The sequence below is a fragment of the Caloenas nicobarica genome, chromosome 3 (genome assembly GCF_036013445.1).
Source record: "Caloenas nicobarica isolate bCalNic1 chromosome 3, bCalNic1.hap1, whole genome shotgun sequence".
NCBI classification, from domain to species: domain Eukaryota; kingdom Metazoa; phylum Chordata; class Aves; order Columbiformes; family Columbidae; genus Caloenas; species Caloenas nicobarica.
In genome coordinates, this window is record NC_088247.1 from 42,510,641 (window position 1) to 42,535,082 (window position 24,442).

Here is a 24,442-nt window from a genome sequence, read left to right on the forward strand (position 1 = left end):
TGACAACTCCACACAGAACTCCAGAAAGTAATCACGAGAAATGTAAATATGAACTCTAAAAAGATATGCTAATATTTATGTAACACAATTTAACTACTTGATGGCTTTACATTTTGCATGACAGGAAAAAAGATATTTCTGAAAGATCCCCAATGGTGGCAAGTCACAGTCTCTACACTGTTTATGGAACAAATATGAATGAAAGGAAAAGTATGAAGAAAGTTACACTAAAGCTGTGATTTCGTGATTCAGGAACCTGAGTATCAATGAAGAAGCTCCCACTGCTTCCTCCCCATCCTGCCAGATGCTCTTCCTGCCCTCACAGCTGTAGCCACTGCTCTGCTGTTCTGGTACTTCTGTTTGTGGGACACAGTGTGAACCAGATCAGTGAAACACCCCAGAGCTTCAGGAGAGAAAGAAAGAATGAAAAAAGCAGAAGGCCCTGACCTAGGTCGTAGAATAGGGCCACAAATAATTGTACCAGAACAGCAGAGGGCATATCACGCCCAGGGTGGTAAACAAGACTTCTTAAGGTGTTACTGGTGCCAAAGCCTTCGTATCGTGAAACTCGAGGTTGTACCATCCTGTCAGAAGGAGAGGCCACTGGATCAACAAGGAGCCAAGGAGTAAAGGCAGCACTTCCATGACAAGTAAAACCCACACAGTGCACAGTCGACATTACAAGACAGTTCTGGCTATTATTTAAGTCATTTTTATTGTGACTCCAGTATTTTAGAGCTTGATGTTACGTGAATATCTACAGACTGGCATGGACCTACTGCAGACCCCAAGTAAAGCTAATCAACTGCTCAAAAGCCAGATTTATAAGAGATGTATAGTTATTGAGTTATGCTAAATGGTTATGAGACCTCTGAATGTCTGGATCAGCCTACTCAGAACATGCTTTCAGCACTCCCATAGTCCAAGGACACATGATTTATACAAAAGGTGTTTATTGCCAGAGTTCCAGCTCAGCTACAGTATGCAGATGACCTTGGAAGATCCTGGAGCAATCTACGGCAAACTCCTGACATCAACTGGAATTGATTACATGAGCGTACCCAGGTTCAGCCCAAATTCGGGAAAGAACGACACCAAACACCTGCTGCACTCTTCTTTTAGCCCCCATTGTCTCTGTCTTTTGACAGACTTGTTTCATTCAAATCCCACTAAATTTACATCCTAACAGTATTCCCTGCTACACTGGCAATATGGCATGGCAACTGTTTACAATCCATCCTTGTCAAAGAATATGTAGCATCTACATCTCTTCCTCCAAACCTGCTGGCTTACAACACCCTCCCCTCCCCTCCTGAAGAGTCTGGAGGAAAAAAAAACACCAACAAAAAAAACCCACAAACAAAAAACACACAGAACCTGGAGACCTTATAGTGCCTAAGAGTGCTGCTAAAACCAAAAACTTGAGCTGAGACCCTCTGGGGTTCCGCAAAGACTGACAGCTGTTTACCTTAAAAAGCCACACTAGGCTTCTCAGCTGTAAGTCTATCTTTGCATGTCTTGTCACATAATCATTTCAGATTATTCTATTCAAAGGCAAGAATTCTTAGCCCCAAGTAATTCTGCCTATATTTCCCTAGCCCACAGTATATTGAAACTGACCCCGGCAATGGTCAGAAGTAGAACATTTTCTCATCAGGTCCCATTTGGTTTTTAAATGTACAAATCCTACTTTTCAGAAGAGTGAAGTGGGACCTGAATGTGGCGTTATGGAAAGAGACAGGTACTGCACGTTCCTCATAAGTCTCTAGGAAACGTGGCCAAAATTTTCTAGTTTAAAAAAATGGTTTCATGTGTGTGAAATATATATTCAATATATATGAATCATTGCATATGTGAGATTATGCTCTATGAGCTAAAGGGGAAAAATAAAAAGAAGCAAGTCTGAAACCTATTTAGAATTTTAAAAGCTTTTATAATAACCTCAAGGCCATACAGACCACATTAAAAAATTGAAAATCTTCCACGGATGACATAGGCTGAGAGGCAATTTTTGCTACAGAGCACATGAATAACCATCATTATGACACATCACCCTCCCACCTCTGATCACAGTTAATTACAAGAAGGCATGTGTCATGAAGCTATTGCATCAGATGTTTAACCAACAAAACAGGACTACATTGAGCCCTGATGTAATTCCACTGACTTCACAAATTTATACAATGGACTATTTTATCTTATAATGTTTAAAGAATGTTTGAGGCTCTAATTTGTGTGTGGGGAGTCTAAAGAAATGGTTACCATCAACTATCTATGATAGATTATATACTTGAGGTGTGTGAAAACATACTGTTGTAACTGATAGACTTTTTTGTAAGTACCCACAGCACTGAAGGGAACACAGACTCCTGGACAAACAGCCACACTCGGAGAAGTACAAAGCACAGTTAACAGTGTGAACATAAAGACTACTGGAAACATCAAAAAGCATGTGCACAGGATGGTCTCACAATTTACAAATTGAGACTTAGAGATTCTCCTCTCTCATGTGGGCTCTAAGGAAAAAAATACTATTTAATCTTAGGCAAGTCACTTCCTGTCACTGTGTCTCAGATTCCTATTCCAAAATAAGAACAAGAGGAATCCTTTTTCCCATTCTATGTCTGTTTGGCTTGTTTAAATAATATAGTACCTGAGGCAAAAAATAATCTCTCATGAAGCTAAACACATAGTACGTATCAGCATGAGAGACAGGAAAAAAATCCAATGATAAAAGTAAATAGTATCACTGCATTTTGATTAGGGTATGAAATATAAGCAAGCCAGGATAAATGTCTGATTCACATTGGTTTCTGTATTCGACCTGGGAATGACCTTTTCTTTCCAGCTACTTTCCTCTAGTAAGCAGGGAGTGCAGTAATTCTATCTTTCCAGTGTCCCCCTGAAATATACTATGGCAAAAGCAAAAGAAGCCTGAGACAAACTTCAGTGTAACCATCAGATGCGATCTGCAATTTCACACTGTATGAATGTGGAAGAAGTTGCTTCATTTTGCTATGGCATAATTAGAAAAGACTGAACCACATGCTAATGAGCACCATGCCACGGGATCCTAAAGGATCTGTCAACCCACAAAGCAGCAGAAGCATAAGCATCCCACATTCATCAAGTCCTTCAGTCACCAGAAATGGTCATAAGTTTTTCAACTAAGTATTCAAGCACTGAGTTGCCACACCTTCCCTATCTCTTTTCTTTTTTTTGGTGACAAATCAGGGAATTTGCAAGATAAAAAAATCAATGACAGTAATTCTTACTTTTATTAGAAAGTCTACTTGGGATTAAAAGCATTCACAGAAGTTCAACATTTTTCATTCCTTCTCCGTTTATGTACTAATGCTTTTAAAGATCTAAAGACAGGGTGGGGGCAGGATTTTAAGTTATCAAACCGATAGATCGGCTGATGTGACGACTCTTCCCTCTTTACAGATCTGCAGTTCACAAACATGTTTCAAGGTTTTAACCTTTCATCTTAAATCAGGACAGGAAATTATGGTACAGATCAACAGAAAAACGGTATGTGTGATCTTTCCAGTTTTAATACGCACTATGAAACTACAAAAAATAAAAGATACTTCACAATAAAGGGCAATTAAGCCCAATTTGTGTAAGAAGCCATATATAGCTGCTGCTTGGCAAACTAGAGAACATAAGCAAGCCAATGGCATGACCTGATTCTCCCTAACACCAAAAAACAGTATCAAAGAAAAAACAAAAAACAAACCAAAAAACCCAATACACAAACAAAAACACCAAATAAACAAAACCAACACAAAACACAAAAACCCAAAATATTTCTGGATCTTCAGCTATCTCTTTGGCTTCTAGTCAGCTCCCTCTATAGTCAATTAAGAAAAACTGGCAGCTTTCATACCTCTCAAAAAGGATGAAATGCCTCAGCAAGTGCCTATTTCCTTCCCAGTTAATTATTAGAAACTTAAAATTAGACAGGATGAATCTCAAAGGAAGAGACTGAAAGAAGTCAGGATTTACATGTCCCCAGAACCACAGAAAACTGCCTTGAGGTCCATGAAAGAATTTGATGCATCAGTACCAAGTATGGCCCTACATACATCTTACAGGTGTAGGAAGGGCACATGCAGGCCCCTTACAGAATGCATGGTCAAGTCCCTCACAATGAGATTCACAGACAAGAACCTGATTAATTGGGGACTTGCCTGCTCTAGCCAGCAGGAAAATCTTCTAAAAGCAAAAGTCTTGCAACGTGCCGCCAGAACTTCCTAAACTGAAGCTTGAATTCAACTGTTATTAGACGGTGTCTGTTGGTAACACACCAACACAGAAAACTAAGCTGTATAAGCAAACATATATGCACTCGTCATGCCATTGTTGTGGTGTAAAGAGAATGCAATTAGACAGACTGGAATTTATCCAGAGCAGAGCTACCACTTAAAAAAAGGTATAACAGTTACACAGTCAATATTTGAGGTTTATACTTCATACCATATAATCTAATGTGTTAAGTTCCTAAAACAACAAAACCAGTGAAGCATTTGTGCTACAGGCAGACAGTCTTAAAACACACGCTGCATCATTAAGTATATGTGCTACTAACTAGATGGGATATTTCAAGTTTCCTTAATACAGTAAATCTACTGAATATCTGGTGTATAACATGAATATGTCAGGGATTCTTGGAATGTTTACTGACTTACACAAAGCACACTTTAACATGACCAACCTTAAAGGACCTTTTTTTAAGGAGTGTGAAAGTTCGTGTATTACAATACAAATTGTTTTCTGTCAACAACAATAACCAAGCAAAGTTAAAGACCTAAATAAATGATAACAACTTTCAGGTATTTAGAAAAAAGCATACCCACCTTCTCATTTAGATTTCCATTACGGTCATACTGGTAGAGTGATGCCAGATGAGTAATAATCCACCAGCTAAAACTCAGTGGGTCTTTACACTGAACTGTTTCAAAACCAGACGTCCTTTCAGAACCACTTGGCCTTTCAAAGATATTCTTCAGAGTTTTGTTCACCGAGCTCCAGAAACACTGTAGAAAATGCAGCAGTAAATTTGAACTGTGTTGAATAACAAAACCTATGTTAACAATTTTCTCTGCAATACTATCCTTTTGATTAATTTGTTCTTACAGAGAAGAAGCAAGATGACAGTCATTTAATGAAAATTTAAAAAACCCAATGTTCAGTATTACCAGAGAAAACCTGTCCTCCCTCACTCTCTCAAATGCCAGCAGAAAGCAGTATAAAAGGACAAGCTTTGGTCACAAGAAGAACATGGTATGATACTTCACCAGCAAAACTACAAGCTAATGGAATGATGATGCGTAGAAGGGATAGCACACCAGCACTCAAATGAGAGATCAGAGTTCTTTAATAAAGACTTCTTATAACATTGCTTTGAAAAACTTTTAGTGCCAGACTAACCTAACCAAGGGGAAGACAGCAGTAGATGGGAGAGTATCACTCTGAAAGACAGCAAACTGAGGTTCAAATTCCTTGTTTTGTTCCAAGTCTGTTCCAGCACTGACAAACTGATTAATTCTCTTTGCACCAGATCCCTGTCCAAACCACAATCTTACAGCCTTTGCCTATCTTCCCAGCAGCTCTCTGGGACTTCTTTGCACCTGTATTTCACCCACCTTAGCTGAGTCCTGATCCAAATTTATGCTTCAAATTGCTAATGCAAACACTTAACACTAACAGTTTCACTTGTGTGGTCCACCTTTACATCTGTTGTCATGAATGAGTAAAGTGCTATCAGTACAAACACTCTACTGTGAAGTACTTCAGTCTATACTAAGTGAACGGTACTCATTGCACAGATGGCAGCTTTGGTTTTTATAAAGATTATTTCAGAAAGCTTTCAAAGGATTTTGACACTCCTTAATATTCATTCAGAGAAACATCAGCTCAATTCTAATCAGCAGTCAAGAAAGAAAAATCAAAACACTTGACGATATCAGCGAAGGAGAAGAACAAAACAGAAAACATCATTATGCAATGTATAAAGTCATATGGCCACCACCGAACCCATACTTTGAATACTGCATGCAATCCTGGTACTCTGCCATTCGAAAAAAGGATATCGTAGAATGGAAAAAAGGCTCAGAGAAGGTTGACAAAGATGACCACAGGTAGAGAATGGCATCTGTAAAAAGAATGACTGAATACAGTGACTCTTAGCCTAGCTGAAGAAGCTGGAATAGCTGGAAACCATTATGAAGCAGAAAAACCACAATGTAGTTGCCATCACAGAAACATGGTGGGATGACTCCCACAACTGGAGTGCTGCATTGTTAAGGTATGGGTATCAAAGACAGACACATGGGCTAGACGGATCACTGGTCTGACTGTGCCCATGTTTCTAATGCCTGGAGATGAACCATTGCATGATGTAACACATAAAGGGCAAATAATAATAAAATTTTTAAAAATAGGTAAAGATGTTTTCCTCTGTTCCTTTGCTTTGCTTTCCTCAGCACGAGGAACACTCCTTATCAGTGCTCTAGGTCATAACCAAACAGTATACTGCAAGTATGGGCTTGATGCCCATTCAGGACAAGGGCCTAAAGCATCAGTTAGTATGCAGTCCTCCTAAAGCAAATATGAAATTCAGTTGTATCATCAGATATGCAAATTAGTGCATCTATGGCAATGTGGGAACATTTGACGGCTGTATTGCATATGTAACAGTATTCTTCCATTACCTCTGTGTGCGACCCTTTACTTCTGTGGTCCAGCAGCTGTATAAGCAGAATCCATAGTTCTTTAATGCAGGTACAGGGATAATGGTGACTAGTAAGAGCCTCAGAAGGTCTCACCTGAAAAAGAACATGCAATACAATTATTCAGAGAAATGTTATTTTTGCAATTGCACTGTACATACTAATATTTCCTCTGGTTTGGGTTGTTTGGGGTTTTTCAGTTAAATAATATAGCTACAGTTACATATTGGAAAGTACATTACTCCATTAACATCAAAAACATGTCTCATACAACAGACTGTTTCCTAATTGTACATAAGTTATAGGTTGTGCTGTTTCTTAGTTTCTTCGGAGACACTTTCCAACATTATTTAATCAAGTGAAAATGTGTTTCTGAGGCCTAAATGAAAAGGAATTGCAATACTGATTCATTGTCTGACAGTAGAGCAAAGAGAAAATGATTGATTAGGTTTTCTTGATGTTCTCAGGAAGAAAAGGAAAAGATTTCCAATGATTTAAAAGCTATTATTGTTGTTATTTTTAACCGAAAAATCCTTGATGACAAGCCTTAATGCTAGTAAAAGATGTTTTTGTTGGCATGAGGATGTTAATGTTCCTATAACATTTCTCAAAATCTGCTTTTCGGTAAATTTACTGCAAGGCATTCTTTTAATATGCAGAAAACAGTATATTTCAAGTCATGTACGTTATTTGATTACTATTCCACATTTAACAAAATTCACTCAAACTGATGTATTTCAAATGTAAAATAGTCTTCTTGTGATTCATCTTTCAGTTTTACATTCCCTGAATTGTGAAACAAAATAAGCAAAACAGCAAAAGGAAGTGCCAAATACATTAAAACATTAAAGTGTAGCGAGATTTTTTTTTTTTTTAAAGACCTACCAGCACTGTGTTTGAAGTAATCTTAGTATAGACAATACTTACTCCATCTTAGGACCTATGAATCCACTGAACTGTATTCAGAAGTGGTAAAACCAGTGATAAAAGCTTTGCTTAAATAGCATAATTCAGCACATTTTATTTTCAGCGAGGACACAATGGCAGAAATGTAGAAAGAGGCAAGAAAAAGCAGCTCATACTCAGTTTATCCCTAAGCAATGAGTAGTCCAAGTTTGTATAATCAATCTACACCCCTCCAAAGCAAATAGAGTGGAATGGGCACCTAAGGAAACTAATTAATCTAACTCACTGCGGAAGAAAGAACCGTTGCTATCATTTCTTGAGAATAAAAAGAACACTGGGTGACTAGTTTAGCCAAATAGCTCCTAGACACCTAGATCCGACAAGACTAATCTTGAATTATGTCCTCGTGCTCTTCCTGATCCATTCATGCATGACTATTCTCGAATCACATGGGCACTTAAAATAATTTCTGAATTTGGAAACATAACAGAGTAAATCAAAAATCAAAATACAAAATGCCAGAGACAGCAGTAGCTGTGGGAAAGACACATTACAGAAGTGGGAGTGAATTAGTAAAAACCACTCACAATTAGAAGAACAAGCATATCACAAATAGTTTTAAATCTGTATAATATTCTATGTGGATACAGACTTTTTATTTATCATCCACCTTTAGAATCATACATTTACAACTGCTGTTTCATGCAGGTCCAAATCAGGTTTAAATATTGAACACTTAATTATTAATTTATATGTATTTATAAGTGTGACACATAATTTGTTTTCCTCTCTCTGTAAAGAACCCTGCTTACCCTATGAAATTGCCGGGTTGGACTCTGACAATCAGTTTAAGAACATCAAGAGATCAAGACTGAACTATTTAAAATAATTCTGTTATTCACATTCCACATAGGCTGTTCAGAGTTTTTCATGTGCCTATGCTTCCTCATATTCCTAGTTAAAGATCCATTATGGGAATCTCTCAACAACCTGAATTAATCTTATGTAAATATTATCTTGAGAATAAACATCAGTGTGACTACTAAAGTCTATTGAAAAAATAATTATTTAACTAATTTCCCAAAATTGAATTGCCTCAAAAATACTCTGGTTATGACTCAAAGAGCAAAACAGATCCGCCGGAAAGGGGCAGTCTACGTATTACAGGTGCATTGTAACACTGTAGGATTTTACAGAAGTATTAGGTACACAAACTACCTCAAAAGTGAGAGTTTCAGGCCTTTTACATGGAGTACCAGTTGTTGCAGCAACTAGGTTTCTACATCTACTACTTGCTTCTACTACTGTGCTCTTCTACAAGATAGCAGGATCTCTTCTGCAGGTGTGCGGTATCTATACAGGATAGAGTTTGGCCAGTAGTATCAAAGCAAGACACCATACAGATATTGGCTAGACTAAGGATAACTGAGACATACTTTTCTTCAGAGATGGTCTGGATTTCCTCTTGCAATATCCTGAGCTCAATCTCTTGGTAAGAAGGGCTATAACCTCAAACTGTGGTACTTTTGGGGCAACAGAGCTCTAGTGCCAGAAATGTGCTGCTGAAAACAGAAAGAAGATATCCAAGGATATATATTCTCTGCCAAATGTATCTCAGAGCACAATGGGCTCAGTACATGATCCAAGTCAAGTGTCTTGATACCAGAGCTGCTCAAGAAATAGATCTGAAAATGAGAGTGTGGAGGATCAGAGATTAGGTCCCTTCTTCCAAGGATACCCACACATGTTAAGAACTGCCCTTGTGAAATTTCTCAGCCAAAAGCAACAGACATGTTTTAGGGATGAGCTGACAGTGTTATCTATTACAGGTATAAGTTATGTTTTCAACAATTTTGAGGGCTGTTATTTCCATTACTGGATTATAGCAATGAATGCATACTAGAGGAGGTGCCAACTGAAGATCCAGCTCAAGGCCAAGCTCTGCTTAAGAAATTAATCTCAAATAGAACTAGTTCAACCTGTGCAGCCCAAGCCCAGGGAGAGCTGCAGAAAAAGCGGTAGCAAAACAATCTTCTCTCTTTGTAATGTGGCTCTGTGGAAGTAGGATGAATCTGTCATTTTAACATCTGATGTTTCAAAGCCTACCATCAAGCACAATGGTCAGATACTATTTGAATCCTCCTTTAAAAACATAACTCATCTCTTGCCTTTTGATGGGGAAGGAGATTACAGTATTATCTGATAATAGATCAAAACTGATTTTAAAAGGTAACAGGGTTGTCTATAGAAAGGGAGTTTAAAAGAACAGTTATCAAATGCTCCTACAGACGTTTCCTGCCTCCCACCTCCAAACCAGTAATATAAAATATGGGGGATTCCATTTTTCACGTCTTTGTGTTAGGAAAACATAAATTATACAGTGGTCACTGCCACTTATTCTCAGAGTTCAGTCCTGCGCACATGGATCACACATGCCCATCTAAAGCAGTTTTGACAATGACACAGAAGATTACGCAGCTCTTTTACTAGCTGCTATATGGAGCTATTATGACTTTCTAGCTTCGGAGTGCTCAAAACAAGTAAGAAAGCCACTGCAGCTATGGAAGGAAAGAAAAAGAAAAGAGATGGACAAGCTTTCCCCTGACTAATGTAAAAGCACTGTAACAGAAAGATGAGTTTGCAGAAATAGGAGCAGTGCAACAATAAACTGTAATATGACATTCTGTTCCTGTCCAGTAAGCTTACTGCCAGGACTACAGTTATTCTCTTTTTGTTCCTGCTGAGAGAGTTTGAAAAGGTTTGGGTTTTTTTTTTTGCATCTATAGCTCTAAACCTTTTAGACTGTGCCATGTTTGGCATTAAACCTGGAACACTGAACTTAGGAAATGTGGCACTCACTTCTGCTCTGTACACGGTGCATTTCAATATTACTCTCTCATTCAACTGCCAGATGGTCATGAATAAATATAACACAATTTGAGCTCCTAACAAATAACACTCTTTAAAACATGGAGTTACAAAGCCATACATTACATTTAAAACTTAGCAGCAAGAAGTCTTCTATGCATTAGTGCAAGATCTAATTCATGTGGTACCCAATACAAGCATCTAAGTGCCCATGACCTACATAAAGAAAAAAAGTTACCTTTATATACTTGTTGATGGATAAGCTTATTAAATCAGATACGAGATTTCCACAGTGTGTTTCAAACAAACTGATACTGGTTAAATTCTCTCCGGTTAGATTTATGAAATGGTTAGCATACACAACTTGTCCTAAAAAAAAACAAAAACCAAACAAACAAAAAAATAAACTCATTTGGGAAAATTCATCCATTTTAAGTTGAAGGTAGTCCCTTCATTAATACATTGAAGTCTGGTATTATTCTGGTTGACAGTAAAATAGTTTGGCACTTTACAGCCTTTTATTGGCATGGTTTTTGCAGTGGAATAAAGATTTATTTATCTGCAAGTTCCTCTTTGTCACATACAAGTGCGCATGTCCTGAAATCATGACACGTTTTGCAGATATGTAAGTTGATGACAAACAATTCTGGAGAGGTCTAACACTTTCCTTTGGATGTGTTGAAGTAAAAAGCTGGCATAATCATATTCCAGCTTGAGCATTTGTAGACATTAACACAGATAAAATGGTGACGTTAAGAGGCTGTAAGATCTTATTCCACAAGCTTTCCAACAGTACAACTCCCTTGACACCAGTGGAACATCAATATGTAGAACAAGCCTGTATTTTATTCTTGGAAATAGAGGGTGAAGCCCTGAACCCACTATCCTGCCATTGGTCTCAGCAGTGTGAAGTTTCCACTCAGTGTACTGTACAGAACGAGATGAGAACCTAAGAAATTCTACAAGACACATAAGAATACAAGACAATATATGCAGACATACTACTGCCTTGACTAGTAAATTCTGTTGTTAAAAAGCATGAGCTTTCTCTTATGAAAATGGATTATGGCATTATTACTCAGAACTTTATCTAGAAATAAATATAGAACTCTGGACAATAAATTACCTCTAACAGCTTTCCCATCCTTTCTCCAAAAGGCCCCAAAAAAAGGAAAACAGGTTATCCCACAACTGATCACAAAAGAAACTTAGAATTCTAGAACAAACAGCCAACCCACACATTGTCCAGTAACACAGACATGCAGAAACAGTGAAGATGCATTAATCCGAGCGAGGCTGCGCTGTGACAGCACTCGGAGCAGACAAAGTCTAACCCAAGAGCTCAGCTTCAGTACCAGTTACCTAGGCTAAGTGTACAGTGTATTCTTTTTAGAACTCAATGTTAGTCTAACAGTTATAATTCCTATACGGAACTTATCTTGATAACTTATAATAACAAGGGGAAGGTTTGGTTGTAGTAACACAATGATTATAGAAGATACATTTTTGTGATTTATTTTGCTAGCATGGACATTAACAATAAACGTAATTCTCATACAGCAAATGAAGTTCTCTTCTGTATTTTAATAATTCTTCAGCAAACTGGACTCCTTTGAAGTTGGGTTCTTCAATTGCATTCCATGACCATTTTATCTAGCTTTTGTGAAGAACTTACTCTTTACAATCTACTTTCTGCCCTTTTAAAGCCTTTAAAACAAACAAAACCCAAACAAAATGAAAAGCAGGTACTGCCTTGCCCTATTCTTACAAACTCCTCTGACTGAGGCTTCTTCTTCCCACTATTTTCTTAGTGTCACATACAGTTAACAATAACAATTCTCTGTTCTGGTCCATCCTTGGATGATTTTTCCTACATTGTTTTCATCAAATTGATGTTCACTTTGATGCATTCTGGATCTCTGCAAATGCATTTTTATTTGTGATGTCACAAAGTGTATTATTATGAAATATTTAGTATGTTGCAAGCATAAGTTGAGAACAAACTTTGTAATCTTGGTCAAGTTTTGATAGAACAATTTCCTAATACTATTTCATTTAATTTGAGCTACACGAAGATTCACAATGAACCTGTCTTCACCTTATCTGAATTTACTCAATTAAGTATAGCAACGCTTAAATTCTACCAGAAGTAGTGAATGATTCTGGACAAATTAAGGTGAGAAATCTAGGTAATTCATATGCACAATAATAAGTTCAGGAGAAAAACCTAGATACTTACTCATCATTTTTTCACCTACTACATGAAGAATTTCCAATACTAGCCAATGAATATCCAAGTGGAGGTGTAGTAAATGCCATGATGGGGGAAAGACCTGTGATTAGAAACACACACATTTATACAACATTTCTTTAGCAAATTCTGGATACCATATTAAGACACATGAAGATGGGCATACATCTTGCCTGCAGTGAACATTATGGATATCTATGATCAAATACACTGTAACATACAAACACACCATTCAGTTAAAGAAAAAAGTGAAAATAAACAGAAAACCTTCATGACAATTAACTCTGTCTGTAGAGGCTGTTCGTGAAGTCTTTAATCTGATCTAAACTACAATTTAAACACAATGCCTTGATTCGAGCTTGACAGATTGTGGCGGATGCACTCGACTCCTCTCCCAAGCCAAACCAGCAGCAGTTTGGTCCAGGCTCCAGAGGTAAAGGCCTGAGCCATAGCCAGGCCAAGAACTCCTTCTGGAAAACCCACAAGGAAGCAGAACGGCAACTGAACACCAATAAGTTGTGGGTGCAAGGAGTCTCGTGCAGACCTTCCCCACAGTATGTAATTTGACTACGAGTCAACCACTTTATTCTACGACAGCCTGGGTGAGCCTACTTTGAGCTTTCACTGCTAAATAAGTGGGCTGTATGGCAATGGTTTTATTACTCACAGGTCAGTGGATGAGTCGAGTTTAATATTAATCATTTAGCTTAAGTAAATGCACAATAAATATAATAAATCATTTAGAAGTATAAGGTTGTATGATTTTAAGATATTCTCTGCTTTACATTACTTAGTAAGCTGGATTTCCTGAAGTCTTAAGCTGTAAAGTTCTGCTCATATTTACCAAAAGCAACTACAAGCTACACTCACAAGATAAGGTCTAGTTTGCACTTTGCTAGGGAGAATGGAAATGACTGGGGAAAAAATAGCGATTACGAGGCTAAAATGAAGACATTACAGACATCTGTGAAATGGGGCCTGTTTTGCACTTCGTTAAGAAGAAAAAGATTTATTCAGACAAAACAGTACCTGCAAGGCTATAGACCATAAACAGTGTCTACAGCTGAACAAAACAAAAGCACATATGAGATCAGTGAAAAAGATCCAACGAGAAGCAAGAAGACCCCAAAGTGATATACTGCTATTGGACCAAATCACTGTATGAATGGTTTGTAAAGATATAAAAGTCTATGGTTTTCTATACTCAGGTTGGACCTCTGCACAGGTACCCAGCTTGAGCCAGCCCTCCTGCTATTCTACGCCATTAATTTTTTTTTTTTTTCCCCCTGAGAATTTTGTTCCCTGAAAGTCTGCTCTGTGAACAGGTACAGGCTTTGCCTGAAAGTTTGGCTCCGGAGTTCTAGAATAGATTGCAGAATGAACGGTTATCAGGGAGGGAACGACTGAAAGTTTGCACCATGAATGGTTATCAGGGAGAGAAGATGCCTGAAAGCTTGCTCCACAAATGGGCATCAGGCTCCTGAAGAGAAGGGAAGCAGCATTCGGCTTGGCATATTTCCTCCATGCAGTAAATAATAAGTGAACCTGTCATCGAACTTTTCCAAGTCACTCTTTTCTTCAAGAAATCTAAACATTTTTTTGCAGTACGCAGAATCTTAAATCACTGCCCCGCGACAGATTACAACACCTCTAGTTTTATTTTCCTTTCCAGAGGAGCATTAGGTAGCACACAAACTGCTGAAGTAGAGTGTGCTGTTAAAGATTTCCAAAATTTCAAGTTTCATTCAAGTTTACTTGAAACAACTGCTTCTTTCATCAGCTCAACAGTGGACCTACTGACAAGCTAAAGGAACAGAAAGATTCAAAATACTGCTTCTCAGTGGATCATTCCTCTCCAGATACTAGCTTACACATTTAGAAAGAAAACAGTAATTTCAGTCTCAAAAGATATGAAAGCATTCGTTATTATATGTATGCACAAATCTTAATGGTGTATACTACACTAGTGTTTAATGTTGCAGTACCAACTTTCATGTCTGCACTTTTCTTCTTTATATGCATGGTCTTTTCCTATTCTGAGTCAGATTTCAGAATGTATTTTTTAAAAAGTGTCCCTCATATCAAGAAGCTCAGAATTCTACCCATTACTAAGGACAAACACAGAGGGATTTTTTAAATGCACTATGTTAATTCAAGCCTATTTCTCTACCTGTAATTGGTATTATCAATTTTATAGTGCAGGCAGAATTCTAAAAGCTTTAAAACATAAACATAAGTAGATAAATAAAAACAACAACAGAAAATCCAAAGCTTATTAGTTGTGTTTGCCAAGTATGGGATAGCACTTACTTAATACAGGAAAAAAACCCACCAAAATATAAATAATAACTTCAATTTTAGCCTGAAGAAAGATTAATTTTTATTCAGCCAAAATTTATCAAGTTGAATACGTACTGTTACACACACACAAAAAAAGAAATTATAAAGGACATCCACCTTTGCCTGATGTTGAATAGTAAATGCTGCCAGGATACTACTAGGGAGTTCACAAAGGCGACCAACGTGCATGGTCAAAGCATAGAGCTCTTCCACCAACATTGATGGTAACTGCGCTTCTAGTTCTTCATATGGATGGAGCACTCCGTCATTTTCCAATTTAGGGGGTTCCAGATACCTGAACACACATACACACAATCAGAAAATGGAAAAGAAGCAGCTACACAAAGCTCAGTACATAAGTTAGTAAATTGTGTGTATCTCTCACCTGAAGATGAAAACTTTCACGTAATGCAAAAACTCAATGCATTGACGCCTGATGCTCTCCGCTTCAGAGTGCAAGGTTGCAGCTTGACCTGAGGTAAAAAGAGATCAATAGCTTAAAGCAGATGTGCTCACACTGTGACTCATGTGACATATGCATTCTCCACAGTAATTAAACCAGACCACTGGGAAGCCACCCTCTTTTCTGAGGACAACTGGGGAGGTGGCTGGTGGCAAACATCCACTCCTAAATGTCATCTTGCCAGAGGGATCCATTCTTTATCTTATCTCAGTTACATATCCAGATATAGAGGGAAAAGACATCCAGTCCCTCAGGGAAGGTGGCAGAGGAAAGCAATCGGTGCTAGAAGAAATAATTTAGCCCTACTGCCCTGCTCCCTATCTGCTTCCAAGACGCCTTCAGAAAAGACGCATGTGAAACAATCTGTCAGCATCCTTTGCTCTTGGGGGACTTAAGCAGGTGGACTTATTTGCAAACATGCTTTGTAACTTCTCTTCTTAGGAAGCATCACATTGTTGCATTGTGCCTTACTATGTGTAATGCCATCCATTCACAATCCGGCAGCCTGCCTTTCACTTGCAGTTCTGTATTCTTTCAGCCACTTATTGCAGCTATGTGTCTCCTTTTCTTTGCTCTCTGAAGATGTAGTTCTCATGGTGTTACCCTCCTTATCTTGCACCTGCAAGCTCAAACACCATCATTACAGCAGAGATTCACTGGAAGCTATTGCCATTGGTGTGAGAATCACTCATTTTTTCCCACATCTTGCCTTGTAGCTTTCAGTTTATATTAAAGAAAGATGAAACTTAGTGCATAACAAAACAAAAACATTTAAATCTCCAGTAACTACTGACCAATAATATAAATACACGAATGCTTAGCAACCAATCAGCCTGCAGCATTTGTACCTGATTAAAGATATGCCATTGTTAGGAGCATCATAAATGAGAACAGCAAATGAGGAGGTTGAGCCGGCCCCAGTCAAAGTGTATTACACCAGAGGAGACACGGAGCAAAATCTCTGTCACCTGCTGCACAGGACTGCACGCCCAGGAGAAGGCGGTCGCCTCTGCTCCTCTCCCCAGCTGGCCACTGGAGAGTCTTCCCCTTCCTTCTCTTGCTCCCTCTGTTCCTTTTGTTTCCCCCATCCCTTCCAGGTAACCTTAAAGTTCACATACACCACTTGTTATGGGCCACATAAATGAAGTTTTATGCATATCAGCATCTCTCAACATCTTTTGAGCAACAACACTCACTGAGTGAAGCAAATCAACTGGTACCATAATATTCTAGTGTACAGCCTCCTCCCAACACATTACAACCCATAGGATCTGCCATGGTAATGAACCACAGGTTTAGACGCTCATATTACACTGTTCTAAAGCTATTGGATAGATATTACTGCTGCTTTGTAGCAATTACAAATAATTTATCCCAAGTTCTGTTTAAGCAAAACTTTATATTACAGTATTTCACTACAAAATCTTTTGCACACTATCATAAATCATTCATAAATTAAATAAGTGGAACAAAACAGGAACAGTACAGTGCTAAGAACAGATCAGGCATTTAAAAAAAGAAGTCAAAACAAAACAGAATAAAAAAAAGATTTTTCTATGGCTTCCACATTACAGTTCTCAGTACCAAGTCTCCAAAGCTCATTGAGACTGACAGGAAATTAAATGAACTGTACAATATTGATATCTATATAAGCATATACAAATATTTACTGAACTAAAACTCTAAACTAGGGTTTTAAACAGTGGCAATAGTGTGTTTATGTGTGATATCAATAATACCTAACATCATACTGCCTGATCATTTTAAATATTTTAATCCTCATGACACTCCTCTGCTACTAGTCTACTTGTATTAAGGGAGAACTGAGTCATGGATCTACCAGTGACTTGCTCTAAGTCACAAAGAAAGATGGGTACAAGGCGTAAAATTCAACGGTTTTTTTTTTTTCTAGCTTATTTGACAAGAGAAAGAACAAGACACAGAGAATCAAGCAGGTGCTTTAAGGGAAAAAGTAGTACAGATCAGTTACTTGGTGTCTAGCGATGATGTAAAAGTTCAAATGTAATTAAAAATAAGGCTATTTCCACTCATGTATTAAATGCCAGCAAAATTAGACTTTCAAGGTATAATCAACAAAAGCATATGAAAGAAGCTTGATGATCAACTCATACCAATGATTTAAATGGCAGAGCATGACAATATCAAGCCAAAATAATAATGTGTAAAAATATTCACTTATACTCTTAGAATGCTAACAATTTATCTGTAATGAGAATATACTACAGACAGTTGATTTCTGAGTAATTACTGAACTTCTCAACCTGCTAAGTAATTCAGCCTTCAGACTTTCAATAAGCCCAAGGCTGCAATAATCCTTCAGAAACATACTGCTTCTCATGCCTTAGTATTTAATTGAAACAAAGCATTTTGTAGTGATCCCTTTTTATCGATCCTGCTGCAAAAGATAAACTAAGTTTGCAAATAACTCTAAACTAAGCAAATATAACCAACTTGTTTAAAGGCAAGCCAAGAGAACACTGAAAAAATTCTCAACCCACTACCTTTGTAACTAAAATAGTTATTAGGAGTTTTTATGCCACTTCCTATTTTTTATTTAACAAGTTAATAGTTTTGCTAAATTCTACCTCAGGGGTGACATCTCAGCTCAAATCAAATTAATGTGAAATTCCCCACTAAGGTCAGTGAGGTCAGGATTGCCCTGTGCACCAGATCTGGTTCCAAACTGACTCACAACATTTCTGTTATCTATTTTCACACTACCTTACATTACTTGGTTACCTACATTTGTACCCTTACTGCAGGATTATGCTGGTTATATACTGTTCTGCAGCACACTCCATGAACTCTTGGTCAAAAGTCAAAGCACCAGTGTGGTCTGTGATAATATTCTTCTATAACGAAAAGGCAGTAAGATACCTATCCCAATGTGAAATTACATGTGTTAAACTTACCAAAATCAGATGAACCCATTTGTACTAGGTCTTCCAGCCTGTATATCTGTTGCCTAATTAAAGAAATACAAAGATCTGTATTTATACAGGTAAAAGTTGTTTAACTACATTTTAGTAAGGTCTAAATAGAACAGAGAGAGGTAAAGGGTATTCCTTAGTTTGTATTTCTGAAAAAAAGCTTACAGAAACATAACTTAGGAAAGAGTATTAGCAGAAGGCAACAGATACATCCAAGTGTGAAGGGATGAAATACAGAATTTTTGCTTGTTTTTAAAACATTAAACAACAAATACAAAATTAGCTACATGTCAGGAGAGGGAAAAAAAACCAAAAACAAAACAAAAAAACACACACACACAAAAACCCTGAAAGCCATTTCCTGTAAGCGATTTTTCCATAAGCATAACTCAACTTCATATTTGACCACAAAATAGACCTATAAGTTAGTCCTCATGGCATACACTCTATATACACTAAGTTGATTCACTTGTGAACGAGCACTGGCAAATTTTGTCAGCAGCTTTTCCCATGTCCTGCTTAGGGTGGTCTGCTGCTTAACTTGAGCACAAGAGATAAACAGCTATAAATACAGTAAAATAAAAGGAGAAAGTGTCTCTAGAAAAGTTAAAACTTGAAGGGGAGAGAGAGCGTTTTTAAAGCAGCTGCTAACTGCCACTGCAAATGAAAATTTTAAAAAGCTGTAACACAGGTAAGTACTCAGCCATATTCTGCAACAACTGTTCTTGTCAAGTGGTCTTCAAGTATAGTCTCCACAGAGACAATGTGGTACCAAACTGAACACGTGAAAAGCACAACTGTGTAAGACAGACACAGAAAGAAAATGCTGCATAAATAGAGGAAGGAGCTCTCTGCCTCATTTCATATACACTCAAAGCAGCAACTACTGAAGGACTTAAAAACAGGATACTTGGATCCAACCCAGGTCAAATGTTCTTACAAAAAAAAAAAAATTTGAAAATGAGGAAGTGCCCATAAGGATCCAAAAACCCAGGTTGTAACCTGAATACTAAAGAGCAGGTACATAGTCAAATTATCTCCCTTATCTCTTCCTTCCTCAGATAAAGTCATGTCAGCTACCCAAAATTACCTTCAGCCATTTAGGTGGGTTGTGGTGTGTGTTTGTTTTGTTTTGAAATCAAAGGTGAATTTTTGCATGATTTTTTCAAGTACTTCAACCATGTAGAAAGGAGGGAAGTCTAAAGCAGGAGATCTTTATGAAAGAGGGCTGAAGGTTAGAGAGTGTCAGAAAGCAGCCACATAGAGAAGAAGAAAAAAAAAGACTCTGCACTGAAGTGACAAAAGACAAAATATAGTGAGGTGATAAAATAAAAGCACAAACTGGACATGAGAAGCGCAAAGATATTATCAGTTAACTAAGTCATTTTAATTTCAATTTTAAATGAATTTCAGCCTCAAAGATTGATCCTCATGGTTGTTAATCATTAAACCATTTGATTTGCAAATAAATATTTTGACAGTTAAACTATTACTTCTATTTATTAATTAATCAAAGGTCTATTGTTTTCATATACCCACTTAAATTGTCACATAGCTCTCACTGACTCTCATATCTTCAATCTTTTAAAAAAACCCACACAGGTAAGAATTCATTTACTCTCAATTCATGTTTTTAGCTTGCCATTCTGCTGTATAATATTATTATTTATTACAATATTTTAAAATTTAAATAACAATCTTTTTTACAGACACATTAAAAATTCTAGTTTTCTGCAAGCATGCGTTTAAACATGGATACTATCTGTACTTCACAAACTGAACTATTTACAGCCACCTTGTCCTCAAGAATCATTATAACTTGTACTTAACACATGCGATTTCTATAATGGAAAAAGGAGCTTTCCTACTTTCAGTTGTCAACTGCTCTATAAATGAAAGCAATCCATTTTATGACTGAGAGAATATCTTTGCAGAGGGACTTGTCACACCAAAAGACAGCTTAGCAACCAAACTCTCAGAGCCAAGAGTTAGCTGAGATCCATTATTCCTAACAGTTCAGTAGGTTTTAAAATATGTATAGCTTGAATAACTTAAAAACCACAATACAATATATTATGCCTTATGTTTGTCTCTAATACAACTACAGTGCAGTTTATATTAGAGGAAAAAAAAAAAATTTAATTCAAGACATTAACTACATCATTGTCTCACTGCCCAGTGATTTAATGTTAACAAACAGTTAAACAGAACAGACTAAATGCTGAAAGGAATACAGTGTTTCTTTTAACCAAGTTCTCCTATCTCCTTCATAATCAAATTTCTTTTTTTCATCATAGTGAAGTCAAAGCTTGCATCAAACAAGCAAAGCTAAATAATACTGGTTTTAATACACTTCCTGTCATCTATGTCATCATGTTTCAATAAGCCAGATGCTATTAATGCTGTTTCACATCACGCCCTTGGTCATACCCTAAAGGGATGGAGAAATCCACTACAATCAAAGGAATGATGGAATATATCACATATATTTGTGGAATCATACAAAAGCTCTTCTCCAATTCACTCTCTGTATGTGTTGTACATCCTGAGGATTATCAGTAGCAAAGAGGATTATCGGTGATCTGTGTATTTGCATTGACCAGATTAAACATCTACACTGAATTAGTCAAACACTGAGTAACTGTATCTGAAGAGATTGCTGAAGCTACCCTAATCCAAACAATTGAACAAAGTACTACATCCAGCATTTACAGTATTTGATTTTTAACCTCCACTTTTCTTTATACACAAAAAAAGGTCTTAAAATCTTCAAAAGGCAACCTTAATTATATGGGTAGCACAATGTCACTCAAGGAAATCTTATATAGTTTATTCATATATTCTGAACCTAAAGCCTCTGAAATTTATCACAACACTGTTGTAAAAACTATATTTATCAATTTTTATCTAGTGATGGCTAAGATATGCACCACACTGCTTAGAAACTTAAGTTGTATAATATTAAAAATCTGTGGCACAAAACTTACTTTTTTCCACAATTCTGTCTGCGTCTTATCCATCACTTACTCCAGTTTTAGATAGACAACCATCTTTTTGGATGCATTGCATAGCCCACAGTCTTTTATGATTTTACTGTCAAAAACTTGAAAAGTTTGTTACATTCTTAATGTGGGTATAATTTCAGCAGTGGGTTAATTATAAAATACACTAATGCTATCATACCTTAGTAATCCAAAGAGAAATTCACAGGATTCAACTAATGCCATTTCAGTAACCCACTGAAAGCCAAACATTTCCACTACGTCTTCTTCATAGTCATTCGGAGAAGGATCTAGTCTCAGCAAAACCCTGTAAAATAGAGCCAACAACATTCATTCATTCCCCAGTAATAAACTTCTAGAATACAATATTTACAGCTGCCTTATGTATCACTAATATTTTATCAACATATCAGCAACATTTGTACTATAGATAGGAAGGAGTAGCACTGCTCTCCAAAGACAGAAGGTTTTACCTTTTATAGCAGTATATAGTACATAAAATATGACAACTCTTAACTTCAAGAGCATAAAAACATTATATAGTCACAAGGCACATTATATTTTAGAAACAAATAAAAATTAACAAGCCACCACCTTGCAGCATCTTCATCCTTATAAAGAGGCTGAGACATAACATACAGACTATCCTCAACAGAAGAGGCTGCTACATTCAATAACATGCTCCACTGCAAGTGTATGTATGGAATCTGTCTCAGGGTACACTACATACCTAATAACTAATGCGAGAACCTAAATTCGCTCCTTTATATATATTTAATAATAATTATATAGAGCACATTGATGAAAGCACACTTTTAGGTAGGCAAACTGATGAAGGTCATAAAACTGCAACTTTGTTATTATAATATTGACTAACACTAGCTCATGAATACCCTTTGCTCTGGCTAAAAAAAAAAAAATTTTTAAAAAATCAGAATTTTTATATTACACAAAGTGGAGAAAATCAGACATCTGTATAGATGTTTAAAATATTACTAGTTGTGCAAATATAAAAATATTTCATTAATGTGCTTTTAAAAAAAAAATCGCGACAAGCTGTATAATAATGAAGACATCAAAACAAATTATTTCAGAATTTTCCCAAAGACTTTAACAAAATACTTCAGCATAGATGAAGCTGAATTCACTAAGGAATTAGAAATATCGGTATTTCTAAAAATAAAAAAAACCATACTGGGCAAGCATTAGTTTTCATTATATTACACACCAAATTCATGTTCTTCTTGAACTATATACACTATTACCAATTCAGTTCTCAGAGGCAAAAAGAGCATCTGCTGAACAATTGGCTCAATCTCCTACAACATCTGTAGTTCACCTGGTAACTGACTAAATATTGGTCTCTTTTGAAGCCTTTAGCAATTAAATCCAGTTCTAGATAATGAAGACAAAGGAATCCCTGCATGCAGGCTTTTCCAATAATTTACAATCCAAGTAGACAAGGTGAACAAACAACGGGAGAACAGTATTATCATGGCTGTAGTGATCTGGGAAACCTGTGTACATGTAACAATTAACATAATGCAGTTCAATATTGAATATTCTCACCTAAAATCAAATCCCCTTGAGGTATACATCAAACTTCTCCATCCTCCAGCATTACCCACCAAGTGCTGCCAGGTCCTTAGGCAAAAACAATCCCACAAATGGGCTTATCCTTTCCTGAGGCAGGGGTAACCCAGACTGCCTTTCCTAATATATTTTTCACGTGTACCACAGGAACTTAATCTCCTTCTGTGGTACATAGAATTTCTGATTGGGCAGGTCTAGCTTGATTGACTGATCCTCTAGTGTTGACCAACCAAGTGGCTTTTGCTAAGTGTGAATCCCAGTTTTTAAAGGTTCCACCACCCATTGCCTTTAGTGCTGTTTTTAACAGACCACTGTACCTTTCAGTTTTCCCAGAGGCTGGTCCATGATATGGAATATGATATACCCATTCAATACCATGCTCTTTGGCCCAATTGTCTATGAGACTGTTTCTGAAATGAATGACATTGTCTGATTCAATTCTTTCTGGCGTGCCATGTCACTAAAAGACTTGCTTTTCGAGGCCCAAGATCGTATTCTGGGCTGTAGCACGGGTTACGACATACGTTTCCAGCCATCCGGTGGCTGATTCCACCATTGTAAGCACATATACTTCCACAAATGCATCAAGGTAAGTGCTAATATAACCAATCTGCCAAGCCTCTCCATACTTATATTTTAACCACCCTCCCCATACCACACAGACTTTAACCGTTCGGCTTGTTTGATTTCAGCGCATGTTTCACATTCATGAATAACCTGTGAAATAGTGTCCATAGTCAAGTACACCCCTCAATCACAAGGCCATTTATATGTTGCATCCTTTCCTTGATGGCCTGAAGCATCATGGGCCCACCGAACCGAGAAGTTCACCTTTATGTTGCCAGTCCAAGTCCACCTCAGCTACTTTAATCTTAGCAGCCTGACCTGCTTGCTGGTTGTTTTGATGTTCCTCAGTGGCTCGACTTTACGGCATATGAGCATCCACATGATGTACTTTTACAGGCAGGCTCTCTAGCCGAGCAGCAATGTCTTACCACAGCGTGGCAGCCCAAATGGGTTTACCTCTGCATTGCCAGTTGCTTCTCTTCCATTGTTGTAACCACCCCACAAGGCATTTGCCACCATCCATGAGTCAGTGTAGAGATATAGTACTGGCCACTTCTCTTGTTCAGCAATGTCCAAGGCCAGCTGGATGGCTTTCACTTCTGCAAATTGACTTGATTCACTTTGTCCTTCAGTGGCTTCTGTGACTCGTTGTGTGGGACTCCACACAGCAGCTTTCCACCTTCGATGTTTTCCTACAAGACAGCAGGATCCATCTGTGAACAGTGCATGCTGCTTTTCAGTCTCTGATAGTTTATTATACAGCG

At 37.3% G+C, this 24,442-nt stretch overlaps 1 protein-coding gene across 1 annotated transcript in view; it reads right to left on the minus strand.

The window, feature by feature from the left end:
* MMS22L (MMS22 like, DNA repair protein) overlaps positions 1-24,442 on the minus strand; it is a 94,947-nt gene that overhangs the window by 64,162 nt on the left and 6,343 nt on the right. The window contains exons 3-10 of the mRNA XM_065631963.1: positions 21,700-21,825; positions 18,499-18,551; positions 15,488-15,575; positions 15,220-15,397; positions 12,751-12,844; positions 10,750-10,880; positions 6,720-6,833; positions 4,863-5,042 (exon numbers count right to left, since the gene is read on the minus strand). Coding sequence (XP_065488035.1) covers positions 4,863-5,042; positions 6,720-6,833; positions 10,750-10,880; positions 12,751-12,844; positions 15,220-15,397; positions 15,488-15,575; positions 18,499-18,551; positions 21,700-21,825 — 964 coding nt within the window. The remainder of the gene's footprint in view (positions 1-4,862; positions 5,043-6,719; positions 6,834-10,749; positions 10,881-12,750; positions 12,845-15,219; positions 15,398-15,487; positions 15,576-18,498; positions 18,552-21,699; positions 21,826-24,442) is intronic.